This window comes from Bos javanicus, chromosome 8 (genome assembly GCF_032452875.1).
Source record: "Bos javanicus breed banteng chromosome 8, ARS-OSU_banteng_1.0, whole genome shotgun sequence".
Taxonomy (NCBI): Eukaryota; Metazoa; Chordata; class Mammalia; order Artiodactyla; family Bovidae; genus Bos; species Bos javanicus.
This window is the reverse complement of record NC_083875.1, coordinates 83,617,135-83,634,815: the sequence shown is the minus strand read 5'-3', so window position 1 is coordinate 83,634,815 and position 17,681 is coordinate 83,617,135. Positions and strand designations below refer to the sequence as shown.

Below are 17,681 nucleotides of genomic sequence, written 5' to 3'. Positions count from 1 at the left end.
TAATTAATTAATTAAAAAAACCAAGTTAATGGTTTTGTTGTGAAATTAAAAAGTTCTGGCTGGGATAAAAATGAAGTTTTTTGAAGAAGTTGTGTTGATTCATAGAATTGGCCAGTGGAAGAAGGCAATTGGTTCAACAACAGAAGTTCAACTAGAGAAAACTTGAACCTTGTGGGGAGTATCGTGATTTCTTCAGGCAGCTTGAGCCTTGTGATTTTTGCACTTCTCTGAGGTATCCCAAAGCAGGAAACTAAAAATGGTTTCTGGGATGTTTTGTAGATCGATTGAGGAATGTTGGATTAACAGGATGACACTGTGGATGAAATAATTGCTTTTACCTAGACCTGTCTTATAGGACACAAATGTAATTTGAGGTCAAGAACCTTCCAACGCCTGTGCCTCTTGCCTCATATGTATGTAAATAGGCATCTGTGCCTCAACTTGCGGCTTCCCCCCTTTTTCAAAGTAAATACTCCATGATAATAACTTACGCCTTGCTATGCCTGATTCTTGGAGAAGGCAATGGCACCCCACTCCAGTACTCTTGCCTGGAAAATCCCGTGGACCGGGGAGCCTGGTGGGCTGCCGTCTCTGGGGTCGCACAGAGTCGGACACGACTGAAGCGACTTAGCAGCAGCAGCAGCATGACTGATTCTGGAGAAGGAAATGGCAACCCACTCCAGTATTCTTATCTAGAGAATCCTGTGGACGGAGGAGCCTGGTGGGCTGCTGTCCATAGGGTCCCTTAGAGTTAGACACGACTGAAGCGACTTAGCGTGCATGCATGCATTGGAGAAGGAAATGGCAACCCTCTCAAGTATTCTTGTCTGGAGAATCCGGGGGACAGAGGAGCCTGTGGGCTGCCGTCTGTGGGTTCACACACAGTCGGACACGATGAAGTGACTTAGCAGCATGACTGTAAGTCATTAACTCTGTAAATGATTTTTTTTCTTCCAGTTTTATTGGGATTTAATTGACATAACAGCATTCTATAGATTCACAGTGTACATCATAATGATTTGACTTACATGAAAACTTTAGCACAATAAGTTTAGTGACCATTCATTATCTCATACAGATACAAAATTAAATAAATTTTTTGTTTAATGAGAACTCTTAGGATTTACTCTCTTAACAACTTTCATGTATATAATACAACATTTATCATGTTGTACATTATATCCCTGGTACTTTCTTATCTTTTAAGTGGAAGTATGTACCTTTCGACTACCTTCATTCACGTAACATATCCTCATCGCTGGTAACTGCAAATCTGATCTCTTTTTCTGTGTGTTTGTTTTTGGAGAATAATTGACTTACAATTTTATGTTAGTTCTTGTTACATAACATAGTGATTAGATACTTCTATAAATTTTAAAGTTATCCCCGTAAGTCTCTCACTACAGAAAGATATTATATAATTATTGACCGTGTTTCCCACACTGTCCGTTTCGTGCCTGTGACACGTTTGTTTTGCAACTATAAGTCTGTGCCTCTTAATCTCCCTCATCTATTTCTCTCCTCCCACCAACCTCCCTTCTGGAAACCACGTGTTTGTTCTTTGGGTCTGTTTCTGTTTTGTTATGTTTGTATATTCATTTCATTTTTTAGATTCCACATATGAAAGAAATCATAGAGTATTTGTCTTCCTATCTGCCTTATTTTACTTAGCATAATGCCCTTTAGGTGCACCTATGTTGCCACAAATGGTAAAATTTTATTCCTTTTATGGCTGAGTAAATTATATATAATATATAAATTATTACACACATTAATTATTAATATATAAATTATTGCATCATATATATTATATATATATATATATCACATCTTCTTTATCCATACATCTACTAATGGGCACTTAGGTTGCTACCATATTTTGGCTACTATAAATGATACTGCAATGAACATAAAGGTGCATATATTTTTCAAATTAGTGTTTTCATTTTCTTCGGATAAATATCCAAGAATGAAGTGGCTGGATGCTCTGCTGCTGCTGCTGCTAAGTCGCTTCAGTCATGTTCAACTCTGTGCTACCCCATAGACGGCAGCCCACCAGGCTCCGCTGTCCCTGGGATTCTCCAGGCAAGAACACTGGAGTGGGTTGCCATTTCCTTCTCCAATGCATGAAAGTGAGAAGTGAAAATGAAGTCTCTCAGTCGTGTCCGACTCTTAGCGACCCTATGGACTGCAGCCCACCAGGCTCCTCTGTCCATGGGATCTTCCAGGCAAGAGTACTGGATCGGGTTGCCATTGCCTTCTCCAGTAGTCTATTGTTAATATTTTAAGAACTCTTCATACTGTTTTCTATAATATCTGAGGGTTCCCTTTTTTCATATCCTCGTCAGTACTTGTTATTTGTTGTCTTTTTGACAATAGTCATTCGGACAGGTGTGAAGTTGTATCTTATTGTGATTTTGATTTGCATTTCTCTGATAATTGGCGATGTTGAGCATCTTTTCATGTGCTTGCTGGATATCTATATGTCTTCTTTGGGAAAATGTCTATTCAAATCCTCTGCCCATTTTTTCTTTTTTAATTAATTTTAAATTAGAATATAGTTGATTTGCAACGTTGTGTTAGTTTCTTCTGTACAACAAAGTCAGTCAGCTATACATACATAGATCCACTCTTTTTTAGATTCTTTCCCATGTAGGTCATTACAGAGTATTGAATAGAATTCCCCGTGCTACTCAGTAGGTTCTTATTAGTCATATATTCTATACATGTCAATCTCAATCTCCCAATTTATCCTTACCCCCTGCCCCTCCTTTCCCCGCTGGTAACCACAAATTTGTTTTCTACATCACCTGTGATTCAACTTCTCTTTTGTAAATAGGTTCATCTGTACTATTTCTTTGGAGTCCACATACAAGTGATATTATATAGTATTTATCTTTCTCTAACTTCACTCAGTATGATCATCTCTAGTTCCATCCATATCACTGCAAATGGCATTATTTCATTCTTTTTTTATGGCCAAGTAACACCCCATTGTATATATGCACCACATCTTCTTTATCCATTCCTCTGTTGATGAATGTTTAGGTTGCTTCCATGTTCTAGCTTCTGTCCATTTAAAAAAAATAATATTTATCTATTTTTAGTTGATTGATTGGTTTACAATATTGGTTTGATTTCTGTCATACATCAACATGAATTAACCATAGGTGTACATATGTCCCCTCCCTCTTGAATCTCCCTCACACAAGTTGGTTGTTTTTTTTGATGCTGAGTTTTATGTGATCTTTGCGTACTTTGGACAAATCTTTTGCAAATGTTTTCTCCCATTTGGTAGGTGACCTTTTTGTTTTGTTGATAGTTTCCTTAGCTGTGCAAAAGCTTTTTAGTTTGATATAGTTTCTTTTGTTTCTTTTTGTTTTTGTTTCCTTACCTGAGGAGATATACGCAAAGATATTATTAAGACTGATGTCAAAGAGCATATTGCCTATATTTTCTCCTAGAAATTTTATAGTTTCAGGTCTTATATTTAAGTCTTTAATCCACATTGAATTTAATTTTGTGCATGGTGGGAGAAAATAGTCCAGTATGATTCTTTTGCATGTAGCTGTCCAGTTTTCCCAATCCCTTTTATTGAAGAGGGTGTCTTTCTACTCTTGTATATTATTGTCTCCTTTGTTATAGATTTATTGCCCATGTAAATGTCAGTTCAATTCTCAGTTCTCTATTCTGTTCCACTGATCTGTCTGTTTTTGTGACAGTACCATACTGTTTTGATTACAGTAGTATAGTTTGTATAGTATAGCTTGAAATTAGGTAGCATGATACATAACTTTGTTCTTTTTCGAAGTTGTTTTGCCTGTTCCTTTGCATCTTTTGTGTTTCTATGAAAATTTTAGAATTATTTGTTCTACTTCCTTGAAAAACTGTCATTGGCATTTTTATAGGGATTGAATTAAATCTGCAGATTACCTTGGGTAGTGTGGTCATTTTAACAATATTAATTCTTCCAATTCATGAACATGTTGTATCTTTCCACCTTTGTGTCATCTTCAGTTTCTTTCATCAGTGACCTATAGTTTTCTGAGTACAAGTCTTTTAACTCCTTAGGTAAAAGGTCTTTTTTTTTTTATGTAATGGTAAATGAGATTGTTTTCCTAATTTATCTTTCTGATAGTTTGTTGCTATTGTATAGAAACAGAGCAAGTTTCTGTGTGTTAATTTTGTATCCTGAAACTTTAATGAATTCATTGATGAGTTCTAATGGTTTTCTTGGGTCTCTTTAAAATTTGCTATGTATAGTGTATGTCATCTACAAACTGATAGTTTTACTTTGCCCTTTTCAACTTGGATTCCTCTTGTCTGATTGCTTTGCTAGGACTTCCACTAATACGTTGAATAAGCGTGATGAGAATGTTCTGACCCTAGAAGGAATGCTTTTTCTCATTTAGTATGTTAGTGGTGGGCTTGCCATATTTGGTCTTTTTTATGTTGAGGAAATTCCCTCCATACCCACTTGGTTGAGAGTTTTGATCATAAATGGATGTTAGATTTTGTCAAAAGCCTTTTCTACATCTATTGAGATAATTATATGATTTTTATTCTTGAATTTGTTAATATGGTGTATCACATTGATTGATTTGGGAATATTGAACAACCCTAGCATCCCTGACATAAATCTCACTTGATTATGGTGTATAATCTTTCTAATTATTGTTGAATTTACTAACATTTTGTTGAGACTTTTTGTATCTATATTCATCAGTTGTATTAGCCTGTAATTTTCCTTTTTGGTGTGTGATATCTTTGTCTGGTTTTGGTATCATAGAATGAGTTTATATATATATATACATATACATACATATATATGTATATATATATATACACATTTACATATATATATATTCTTTTTCAGCCTTTTCTATTATGGTTTATCACGAGATATAGGATCTTGTTATTTATCTACTTTATATATAGTAGATCTTGTTATTTATCTACTTTATATATAGTAGTTTGTATCTGCTAATCCCAAACTCCTAATTTACCTCCCTCCCCCCTGCTATCCATTTTGGTAGCTATAAATTTGTTTTCTATATCTGTGAGTCTATTTTTATTTTTTAATAAGTCCATTTGTTTATTGTTTTTTAAGATTCCACATGTAAGTGATATCATATAATATTTATCTTTGTCTGACTTACTTCACTTATTATAATCTCTAGGTCCATCCATGTTGCTTCAAATGAAATCATTTCATTCATAGATGTATATATATATACATCCTCCTTATTCATTCATCTGCTAGTGAATATTTAGGTGGCTTCCATGTCTTAGTTATTATAAATAGTGATGGTATGAACATTAGGGTGCATATATTTTTTCAAATTCAAGTTTCTCCAGATGCCCATGAGTGGAATTGCTGGATCATATGGCAACTCTATTTTTTAGTTTTTTAAAGACCATCCATACTGTTTTCCATAGTGGCTGCTCTAATTTACATTCCTATCAGTAGTGTAGGAGGGTTTCCTTTTCTCCAGACCATCTCCAGCATTTATTATTTGTAGACTTTCTAATGATGGCCATTCTGACTCATGTGAGGTGATAATGCATTATAGTTTTGATTTGCATTTCTGTAATAAATAAGATGTTGAGCATCTTTTCGTGTACCCATTGGCCATCTGAACCTTGAATATTCACTGGAAGAACTGATGCTGAAGCTGAAGCTCCAATACTTTGGCCACCTGATGCAAAGACCTGACTCATTGGAAAAGACTCTGATTCTGGAAACGGTTGAAGGCAAAAGGAGAAGTGAGTGGCAGAGGATGAGATGGTTGGATAGCATCACTGACTCAATGGACATGAATCTGAGCAAACTTAGGAAGATAGTGAAAGACAGGGAAGCCTGGAATGCTGCAGTTCATGTGGTCACCAAGAGTCAGGCATGACTTAGTGACTGAACAGCAACAATGTCTTCTTTGGAGAAATGTCTACTTATGTCTTCTGCCCATTTTTCAGTTGGGTTGTTTGGAGTTTTCTGAGTTATAGGAGCAGTTTGTATATTTTGGAAATTAAGCCCTTATTGGTTGCATTGTCTGAAAATATTTTTTGCCAGTTCATAGGTTGTCATTTTGCTTATAGTTTCATCTGCTGTGCGAAAGCTTATAAATTTGATTAGGTTCCATTTGTTTATTTTTGCTTTTATTTTTATTGCCTTGGGAGATATTGGGAGTCTTTTTAATTACTGATTCAGCTTCATTATTGGTAATTGGTCTGTTCATATTTTCTGTTTCTTCTTGGTTTAATCTTGAAAAATTGTACATTTCTAGTGATTTGTCCAATGCTTCTTGGCTGTCCATTTTATAGGCATGTAATTGTTCATAGTAATATTTTATGATCCTTTTTATTTCTGAGATGTTGGTTGTAACTCCATTTCTGATTTTACTGATTTGGATTCTCTTTCTTCTTTTCTTGATGAGTCTGGCTAAAAGTTTATCAATTTTATCTTTTGAAAGAAGCAGATATTAGTTTCATTGATTTTTCTATTGTGTTTTAGTCTCTATTTCATTTATTTCTGATTTGATCTTTATTATTTCTTTACTTATACTAATTTTGGGTTTGGGATGTTCTCTTTTTTTAGTTCCTTTAGGTGTATGGTTAGATAGTTTATCTGAGATTCTTCATGTTTCCTGAGATAGGCTTGTATCATTATAAACTTCCCTCTTAGAACTGCTTTTGTTGTGTCCCATGGGTTTTACATCATTATTTTTGCTTTCATTTGTCTCCAGGCAGTTTTTAATTTCTTCAGTGATGCACTAGCTGTTTAGTGGCATATCGTTTATGCTGCTAAGCAATGGCCCACATGTTTGTGTTTTTTTCAGTTTTTTTTTCATTGTTGTTGTTGTTTGATTTCTAGTCTCATAGTGTTATGGTTGGAAAATATGCTTGATATGACTTCAATCTTCTTAAATTTCCTGAGACTTCTTTTGTGGCCTATCATATAATCTATTGTGAAGAATGTTCCATGTGCACTTGAAAAGAATGTGTGTTTTGCTGCTTTGGGAAGGAATGTTCTATATATATATATATATATATATTAAGTTCATCTGTCCTAACGTGTAATTTAAGGCCTGTGTTTCTTTATTGATTTTCTGTCTGGGTGGCCTGTCCGCTGATGGACAAGTGAGTCGTTTAAGTCCCCCCACTTTTACTGTGCTACTGTCAGTGTCCCCCTTTAGTATTTGCTTTATGTGTTTGTGTGCTCTTATGTAGGTTGCACATCTATTTACAATAGTTATATCCTCTTGAACTGATCCCTTAATTATTAAATAATTCCTACTTTTTCTCTTATTACAGTCTTTGTTTTAAAGTGTATTTTTCTGATATACATACTGTAACCTGACTCTTTTTATTTCCATTTGCATGGAATACCTTTTTCCATCCCCTCATTTTCAATCTGTATGTGTCCAAATTAATTACTTAATTTGGTCACAGTGCCACAGCTTGTGGGACCTTAGTTCTCTGACCAGGGATCAAACCTGGGATCACGGCAGTAAAAGTGCTAAGTCCTCACAACTGGACCACCAGAGCATTCCCTGTGTGTGTCTTTAGATATGGGGTGAGCCTCTTGTGGGCAGCATATATACTGGTCTTGTTTTTATATCCATTCCACCACTCTGTGTCTTTTGATTGTAGCATTTAATTCATTTACATTTAAAGTAATTATTGATATGTATGTTCTGCCATTTGAATTGGGTTGTTTTTGTAGTTCCTTTCAAAGTTTTTTCCTTGCTTTCCTTTAATTTGGTGACAGTTGTTAATGTTATATTTAGGTTCCTTTTTCTTTTGTGTGTGCATATATATCTATTATAGGTTTTTGGTTTGTGGTTACCGTGAGGTTTATATATAGCTATCAAGGCTTGGTGTGCAGCAGTCCATCGTGTCACAAAGAGCTGGACACAACTGGGTGACTGAACAATATATATACATGATTGTTTTAAGTTAATGATTGCTCAAGTTTAAACACATTTTAACAACTCTCCATTTTTACCCCCTGCCCCTCCATATTTACTTTTTTGACATTATAATTTGTATCTGTTTGTTTTGTTTATACCTTGACTACTTATTGTGGATATAGATGCTTTTACTATTACTTTTTTCTTTTAACTTTCCTCCTAGCTTTATATGTGGTTAATTTACTACCTTTACTGAATCTTTGGCTATACTGATGAGATTTTTTATTTAGTACTTTTTGTATTTCTACTTGTGGTCTTTTCTTTTCTGCCTAGGGAACAAGTTCCTTTAATATTTCTTGTAAAGCTGATTTCATGGCACTGAACTCTTCAGGCTTTTGCTTGTTTGTAAAACCCTTGTTCTCACCTTCAAATCTTAATGAAAATCTTGCCAGGTAGAGCATTTTTCATTGTAGGCTTTTCACTTTCATCCTTTTCAATACACACGCCACTCTCCTCTGGCCTGCAGTTTCTGATGAAAAGCTAGCTGATAGCCATTTGGCAATTCCCCTCTATGTAACTTGTTGCTCTTCTTTTTCTGCTTTTAATATTCTCTCTTTGTCTTTAATTTTTACTGTTTTTAATACTATGTGTCTTGAGGTGGTCCTCTTTGTGTTGATCATGGTTGGGATTCTTGTGCTGTCTGGACCTGGATATCTGTTTCCTTTCCCAGATTAGGGACGTTTTTAGCTGTTATATCTTCAAATATCTTCTCTTTATGTTTTCTCTTTAAAAAAATTTTTTTCTTAACTTCTCACTCTGTTCATCTTTGGCCATTCTGCTCCTGAATTCTTTGAGCATCTTTCTGATCGTTACCTTGAACTTTATCAGATAGATTGTTCAACTCCACTTTACTTAATTCTTTTTTTCTGGTGTTTTATCTGGTTCCTTCATTTGGAACATATTCCTCTGTTGCCTTATTTTGCCTAATTTACTGTTTTCATTTCTATGTATCTGGTGGGTTGGTTAAATTTCCCTATCTTGAAGAAGTGGCCTTTTGTAGGAAAGGTTCTGTATATCCTAGAAGTACGCTCTCCTCTGCTCAACAGAGCTGTATATTCTAGGAGTGCCCCCATGTGGACTGTGCGAGCTCGTCTGTTCTGGTGGGCTGATTACTGTGGGTGGTCTGATAAGCTTGGCTGGCTTCCAGTTCTGTCTTTTGCAGAGGCTGCTGGCGGGTGGGTCTGGGTTGTTAGGAGCCAGGTGGGAACTCCAGTGGGGTCCCAGGGCTAACGCTGGCTCACTGGTGTGTGCAGTCAGACTTCAGGGTGACTGGTTGCAGGGCTTGGCATCCTGGATCTAGTGTAGGTCTACTAGTGGGTGGGTCTGGTTCTTCACATGGCTGGCTGCTGAGTCTGTGGTGTTCCAAAGCTGTAAGCGGGGTCTGATTCCAGGGCAGCTATGAATCCCAAGGTGTTTCAGTAGGCTATTGATGTTAGCCTACTGGTGGGTGGACTGGGTCTTGACATGTTAGGGTGTGGGAATGTTGCATTCTTGGAAATAGTGTCCATCTGCTGGTAGGTGAGACTGGGTTCAGGGGCTAGTGACAGCCCATTGGTGGGCAGAACCAGGTCTTGGCTTCTCTGGCTAAAGGGCCTGGGGGTCTTGGAACTGGTGTTTGCCTGCTGGTATTCAAGACTAGGACCCAGAGTGTCCTGGAGCTAGTGACAGCCCACTAGTGAGTGGAACTGAGTCCCAGGGTCTCTGGCTGCAGGCCCTGGGAGTCCTGGAGTTGGTATTGGCCTGCTAATGGGCAGGTTTGGGCCTGACAGCTGACCATGGGGCCCTGAGGGTCTTGGGGCCAGTGCCAATACACTGGAGGTTGGGGCTGGATCCTGGGGAAGCTAGGTGTTCAAGAAGGTGTCCTAAGACAGCCAGCCTACTTGTGGGTGAAACTGTGTCCCTGACTGGCTAGTTGCTTGGCCTGAGTAGTCTCAGTATTGGTGCTGAGAGGCTGGTGAGTGGGGCCACGTTCTGACACTAAAAAGCTAGTCGGAGGATTCCAAAATGGTGCTTACCAGCATCAGTGGTAGAATGAGCTCTCCAAGTGGCTGCCCAAGGGTCTATATCTCCAGAGTGATCTCTACTTGTCTCCTGCCTTTTTGGGAGGTTCTCCAAGATCAACAAGTGGGTCTGACCCAGGCTCTTTTCAAATTACTGCTTCTGCCCTGGTTCCCAGAGTGTGTAAGATTTGGTGTGCACCCTTTAAAAGTGGGGGTTTCCTGGTGGCTCAGTCGGTAAAGAATCTGCCTGCAATGTGGGAGACCTGGGTTCAATCCCTGGATTGGGACGATCCCCTGGAAAAAAGCATGGCAACCCATTCCAGTGTTCTTGCCTGGAGAATCCCCATGGATAGAGGAGCCTGGCAGGTTATAGTCCGTGGGGTCACAAAGAGTCAGACATGACTGAGCGATTAAGCACACAGCACTTTAAAAGTGGAGTCTCTATTCCCTAACACCCTCTGGCTTTACTGAAAGTAAGCCTGCTGACCTTCAAAACTAAACATTCTGTGGCCTCCTCTTCCTGACAAAGGACCCTTGGGCTAGGGAGCCCAGTGTGGGGCTCAGACACCTACTCCTTAGGAAAAACCTCGGCACTTGTAATTATCTTCCTATTTGTGGGTCTCCTACCCAAGGGAAAGGGCCTCGACTATACCACATTCCACCACTTTTACTCATCTCTTTGTGGTTTCCTCTTTCTGTCTTTAGTTGTAGGAGATTTTTTCTGCTAGATTTCAGGTCTCTGTCATTAATCGTTGTTCTGTAAATAGCTGTAATTGTGGTGTGCCTGTGAGAGGAGAGGGGCTCAGCATCTTCCTACTCCACCGTCTTGGCCAATCTCCTGTTCATTAACTCTTTCCTGCGTTCAGGTACACCAGTGTGCCTCAGCATTGTGTCAGGTGATGGAAAGCATTTCTGATTCTTTCCTGGAATCTCATTTTAGTAGAACCTTGGTAGAATAAATATAAAGATACTGGGAGATCAAGGGCCAAGAGAAAGGTGCTCACCAAGAGAAGGAAGATAGGGAGGGTGTTACTATGGACAGAGTTCTCTTAATTTAGAAATATACCACAACTGATCTGACAAGTGACCACTTTGGTTCCTGAGAAAACCTCATTTGCCAAGAAAGTGTCACAAGACATTGAAACTTTAATGACTACTTTTAAGGTTTGGTACTTAACCTCATTCATCAGATATGTATTTTTAAAGATGATGAATATAAACTGAGATGTTATATTGCATCCTCCTTGCTCCTCTTCTCTCCCAGACACTTATGTTTTTGTCTATTTAAGGCTGTCATTCTGAGCCTGATCCCATCGTGGGCCTTCTACAGCAGTGTGTTTCAGAAGATGCTCCTGACTCGTTACGTGGACTACCTCAAGAAGAATGCCAACATCAGATAGTGCTGGTGAACTCGTGTGCCATCCAGCATTGCTTTCTTCACCAGATTCTGCATTGGCCACAGAGGACTCAGAAACAGACCACTACCTTTAACCTCTCTGAAACTGGAGGGCCCATGTCACAGATACAGCACATAAAACTCAACTTTTTTTTTGCAATTTTACTGAAGTCTGGATATCTTTGGGAGAGCTGTGATGTAAAAACATGTATTGTGCAATAGGGTTTTAATAGAGAAGGTAAGAGTGTCTGTATGTCATACTGGAAAATTTCTATATGGGATTATATAATGTGAGAAGAAAGCTTCTGATTCTTTGAATATTAAAAACAATTATACCTAGTAATCTACTTTTATAGCTATATGATAGACTGTCTGAATTCCCTAAACATTATCAAGATTGTAGTAGTTCTTGAGTAGTCACTGGTTCTCAAGCTGGCTTCCTTAGAGACCCAGGAAACTGTCTAGGAGAATAGGTGGGGCAATGGCTACTTCAGGACAGTTGCTGGGAACCCCTTGTTTCAACTAATGCTACCCCAGATTTATCTATTTCAATTTTGTTTGGAGTTCCATGTAAGACTGTGTTTATAAAAATAAAAACAAAAAATGATACATTGCTAAATAAAAGTAGTTTAAAAAACCATTGTTCTAGTGCAGGAGTTGATATCTACAGAAATGAGGTTTTTACAGGTCTCCAGTTCTTGGGGTGCTGGACTGAGCTGTCAAAATATATAGGGTGGCATGTTGGGGAATTACTCATTCAAGTCTTGAGGGAGTTGAGGGAGGAGCATGCCAGCTAGTGAGCTGGTATTGTCTGGCGTTAATGAAGGGTGCCCCCCTTAGACATCATCATGCTCCAAGTACTGGCAGTGCTTGGCGGCATCTATCTCTTCTGAGACTGTCATTTGCATTTGTGGTGTGAACAAAGATTTGTGCTGGAGTGGGTAGCTGTTCCCTTCTCCAAGGGATCTTCCCAACCCAGGGATCGAACCCACGTCTCCCACATTGCAGGCGGATTCTTTACCAGCTAAGGGGAAGCTCAAGAATACTAGAGTGGGTAACCTAACCCTTCTCCAGCAGATCTTCCTGACCCAGGAATCGAACTGGGGTCTCCTGCATTACAGGTGGATTCTTTACCAACTGAGCTATCAGGGAAGACTGTGACTGGACCTGAGCTAATTTGTCACATTGATTATCTTGCTCTATCTATGAGGCAGGCTGGTTGTGTGAAATCTCTTTTTTATGATGAAGAATAAAATCTCCTTATCAGCCAGTATCCCAAGAGGAAACAGAAGGCATGATTGAGAAATGTGAGGAATTAATTGCAAATGTGTGGGGAGAGTGTTAGGTAAGTTACCCGAGTTAGTGATTGAGGGGTGCTTTTACTACCCCAAGGTCTGAAAGGGCTAGGAAAAGAGGAAATATTAGGAAAATTGGGAAGGAGGGAGGCAGAGAGAGAGGGGCATTGTATAAGAAGCACTGCCTCAGAGGAGCTGTGACCTTCCACTGAAAGATGTTACTAGGCTGTGGCCACACCATAGACAGGGAGAGGCGAATTGCAACATTGTGATTTGCAGTAAGAAACATATATTTCATTTTCATTACCATTCTTTGGAATATACTAAATGTTAAGATCTATAAATATGTCAACTGTTATTCATAGTTAGCCCCTTTCATCTGCACTTGAGTTTAAGTTAATGAGGTTGCTTTTAGAAAGCCCCTAAAAATGACAGGTGGTTGCCAAGGGACCAACCATGTGACTAGAGTTGGAACTTTTAGCCCCACTCCTCAAATTTTGGGGAGAGATGAGATTGAGTTCAATCACCAATGACCAAAGATTTAATCAATTGACTATGTAATTAAGCCTCCACAAAATATGAAGTATAATTATGGGGTTTTGAGAACTTCCAGGTTGGTGAACATGTGCAGGTGCTGGGAGGGTATCGTGCCCACAGTGGGCATGGAAGCTCCACATGCCTTCCCACATACTTTGACTTATGCATCTCTTTCATCTGGCTGATCCTGAGTTGTGTTCCTTTGTATATAAACTGGTAATTTAGTAAGTAAGCTATTTTCCTTAGAACTGTGACCTATTCTAGCAAATGATCACACCTGAGGAGGGGGTTGTAGGAACTCCTGATTTATAACCAGTTGGTCAGAAGCCCAGGTAACAGCCTGAAGTTCAATTCCCATATGAAGTGGGAGCAGCCTTGAGGGACTGAACCCTGAACCTGTGAGATCTAATGCTATCTTCAGGCAGATAGCATCAGAATTGAGTTGAATTGTAGGACATCCAGCAGGTGTCCAAGAATTGCCTGGTGTGGGCAAATCTCCCCACACAGCTGATGATCAAAATTACTTGAGAGTAGTGAGAAGGATGAATGGAAAAACAGGGATGTTTTTCCTTTACTGGAATGATATCCAAACATTATTCTCTTCTGAATCTCCAGCTGGTGCCTCCCACTGGACATATCCAACTGGAAACTCATTGATGTATTTCATAAGATCAATCTCCTTAGATACCAAGTTGTGGGTGGGGAGGGGGAAGGGTAGAGACTGGATCTGGAGGAAAGGGTTGCAATATATGTCCCACATATTAAGAGATTTACCAAAGTCATACCATTAATAGTTCCTAGCACCTAGATTGGGACATTAAACTTCTTTTCTTACTTTACTTCACTCTGTGTTTCAAAGGGGGTAAAACTTTAAGCCAAAAGACTATGTATCTCATTGTGAAATTTATGATATCAACAAAGTGGGAGGTATTTTATAGACATTAAATGCTCATCTACTTAAATGTGAGACAATCTCTCTTGCTAGCTGTACTAGTTATTACTGCTATGTAATAACTGACTTCCCAACTTAGTGGCATAAACTGACAACCGTCTTCTTGTGCTTATGGATTTTAGGGGTCAGAACAGGCACAATGAGAGGGTTCATTTTGCTCCATGATGTCTGGGAGCTCAGCTGGAAAGACTCAATGACTGGAAATGATTCAGTTTCTGGAGATGGCATCATTGGAAGGGTTGCTTGGTTACATGTCTGACAATTGATAGAAGTTGTTACCTGGGACCCCGGATGGGGCTGTGGGATGGAAATGCCTACATGGCTTCTCTAAATGCTACTTGGTCTTCCTCACAGCATGGTGGCTGGGTCCTATGAATGCACATCCCAAAGAAAACTAGGAGGGAGCCACAGTGTCTTATAGGACTTAACCTTGGAAGTCACATGGCATTATTTGAAAGCCATCTCAGATTCACTGGGAGGAAACACAAACTCCACCTCTTGATCAGAGAAGTATCACATGTAATAGGAAATATTGTTGTGAACATCTTTGGAAAATGAGCCACACTAATTAATCTTACCATAAGTTTGTCCTGGCCTGTATCAATTATGGAAAACAACTGCATTTCAACTATCAATGGAACAACTTTTAAAAGTGTAGACATTGTGTTTCTAAACCTTTATTTCAATCCCTGGTAAATTTGCCTTTGGAGAAGAACTTATACAACCAGTATCTTAGGTGATAAAAGGAATGCAGCTCAGCTAATAAAACCAGAGCCAGATTTTAGATGTAATTTTTACCTGTGTGAAATAGGGGTTTTTCTGGTGTGTTAATCCTGGGTTGATTTGAAGGATTGATTATCTAATGAGATTTTTGAGGGTTTTTAAGAGAGAATTTTCCTCATAGGAAAGTCTTAAGATGTCGGACTGGATGAAATGAGGGTAGAAAAATTCTGTATTTTAAGATCTTTATTCCCATCACCACTAGCACTAGATAATAACTTGTTGAGTACTAATCATGTGTCAGTTCAGTTCAGTTGCTCAGTCGTGTCTGACTCTTTGTGACCCATGGACTGCAGCATGCCAAGCCTCCCTGTCGTCATTAACTCCCAGAGTTTACTCAAACTCATGTCCACTGAGTCGATGATGCCATCCAACCATCTCATCCTCTGTTGTCCCCTTTTTCTCCAGCCTTCAATCTTTCCCAGCATCAGAGTTTTTTCAGATGAGTCAGTTCTTTGCATCAGGTGGCCAAAGTATTGGAGTTTCAGCTTCAGCATCAGTCCTTCCAATGAACATTTAGGACTGATCTCCTTTAGGATGGACTGGTTAGATCTCCTTGCAGTCCAAGGGACCCTGAAGAGTCTTCTCCAACACCACAGTTCAAAAGCATCAATTTCGGCACTCAGCTTTCTTTATGGTCCAACTCTCACATCCATACATGACCACTGGAAAAATGATAGCCTTGACTAGATGGACCTTTGTTGGCAAAATAATGTCTCTGCTTTTTAATATGCTGCCTAGGTTGGTCATAACTTTTCTTCCAATGAGCAAGCATGTTTTAATTTCATGGCTGCAGTCACCATCTGCAGTGATTTTGGGGCCCAAAAAGATATAGTCTGTCACTGTTTCCATTGTTTCCCCATCTATTTGCCATGAAGTGATGGGACCAGATGCCATAATGTGTCAGGACTATGTAAATTCTTCTTCTGTAATAACTTAGGAAATAGGTAAGAAATCACATAATCATTACCTTCATTGTACAGATGAGGAAAGTTAATTATGAGCCACAGTGAAGTGAGTAAGCTGTATAGGTTCCCCTGACCAGTGAGTAACAGAGCTGGGATTTGAAATGGGTCCTCTTCCAGTGTCTGTAGGCTGAAGCACTACAGTATAGCCCTACCTGCCTGGATAAGATTCTTTAACTGGAATTAATAGCAAGGAGTGAACACTATTGCCCCCAACTCTGTATTTTTCACTTTCACATGTCGTGGAGAGAGAGGTGGAATCAGGCTTTGCAACCAGGCCCACGTGTCTTGATTTCAACACTGACCATTTTCCAAATTTACCATCATCTGGGAATCATTTGGGAACAGGGAAGCTTGCCAAATTTCATGGAACTTTTGTTTCCGCTGAGTAGGACTGGACTCTTGTTTCTTTTTGTTTGGAGGGCTTAGGACCCCAAGGAACAGCATTAGCAGCTGGTCGTCCTTCCAGCCTTCCATCTGTATTACCTCCCTAGATGCCAAAGGCGGAAGAATCTCCCTGACAACACTTGGAGCAGGAAAATGAGGTGATTATGGGCTGCTGCTCTGAAAAAGTTGGGAGCTGTCGCTGGGGCAGTTCCCTCAGGCATCGTCCATTTCTTGTTCTTGTGGGATGGGAACCAGAATGCCCTACTTCAAAAAGATTTTTTAGCCAGTGCTTGCCAAAGAAAGCTGAAGACGGTCATCCCAAGGTCAGCATGATTTTAATCATGTTTGTCTGCTTCCGATGCCAAAAAAATGATGATTTTTTTCATTGTAGCTTATCCACTGCACTTAGGACTCAGTCGGTTTTAACTTGTGACTGCCCTCTAATGGTCTAGGACAGGCACTGTTGGGTTTTTCTCCATAATCCTGTAGGAGTTTTAGAACAGAATCCAATTTGGGGAAAGGAATCTCTCAGATTATTTTTAGTTCTTTTTTTTTTTTTTTTTAATTGAGGTATAATTGACCTATGGGGCTTCCAAGGTGGCCAGTGCAGGAGACATAAGAGATGGGGGTGGGGAAGATCCCCTGGAGGAGGGCATGGCAACACACTTCAGTATTCTTGCCTGAAGAATCCCCATGGACAGAGCCTGGCAGGCTACAGTCCACAGGGTCACGAAGAGTCAGACACGGCCTAGCATGCACACACATAACTGACATATAACATTATATTATGAAAAAATATTTGAAATAACATATTTCAAGTGTACAACATAAATCAATACACGTATATATTGCAAAATCCTCACCACAATAAGTTTCATTAACATTCATCATCACACATGGTCACAAACATTTTTTTTCTAGTGGTGGGAACTTTTTAGATCTGGTCTCTTAGCCCCTTTCAAATATACAACATAGTATTGTCACCTTTGGGCTCCTCAGGTGGTGCTAGTGGTAAAGAACCTGCCTGCCATGAGATGTAAGGGTGGCAGGTTCGATCCTTCAATCCTGTAAGGGCATGGCAACCCACTCCAGCATTCTTGCCTGGAGCATCCCGTGGACAGAGGAGCCTGGGGGGCTGCAGTCCGTACGGTCGCATAGAGTTGGACATGACTGAAGCCTGCGTGCACACTGGTACCTTCAGTGGCCATGCTTCACATTACAGCCCCAGGACTTGCTTGTCTGGGGATATGATAACGTCATAACTGGATGTTTTTACCTTTTGACCACCCTCCCCCACCCATTCCCCCACTGCACCCTGCCTCTGCTAACCATCAATCTGCTCTCTGTATCTATGAAAGTGGGTTTTCGAAAAAAGATTCCACACACAGATGAGATCATA

The 17,681-nt window shown here is 39.5% G+C and overlaps 1 protein-coding gene across 1 annotated transcript in view; it reads left to right on the top strand.

Moving 5' to 3' along the window:
• Nucleotides 1-12,006, top strand: part of HSD17B3 (hydroxysteroid 17-beta dehydrogenase 3) — a 57,439-nt gene extending 45,433 nt beyond the window's left edge. The window contains exon 11 of the mRNA XM_061426139.1: nt 11,260-12,006. Within this exon, the coding sequence (XP_061282123.1) occupies nt 11,260-11,370 (111 nt within the window). The 3' untranslated portion in view covers nt 11,371-12,006. The remainder of the gene's footprint in view (nt 1-11,259) is intronic.
• The last annotated feature ends 5,675 nt before the right edge of the window (nt 12,007-17,681 follow it).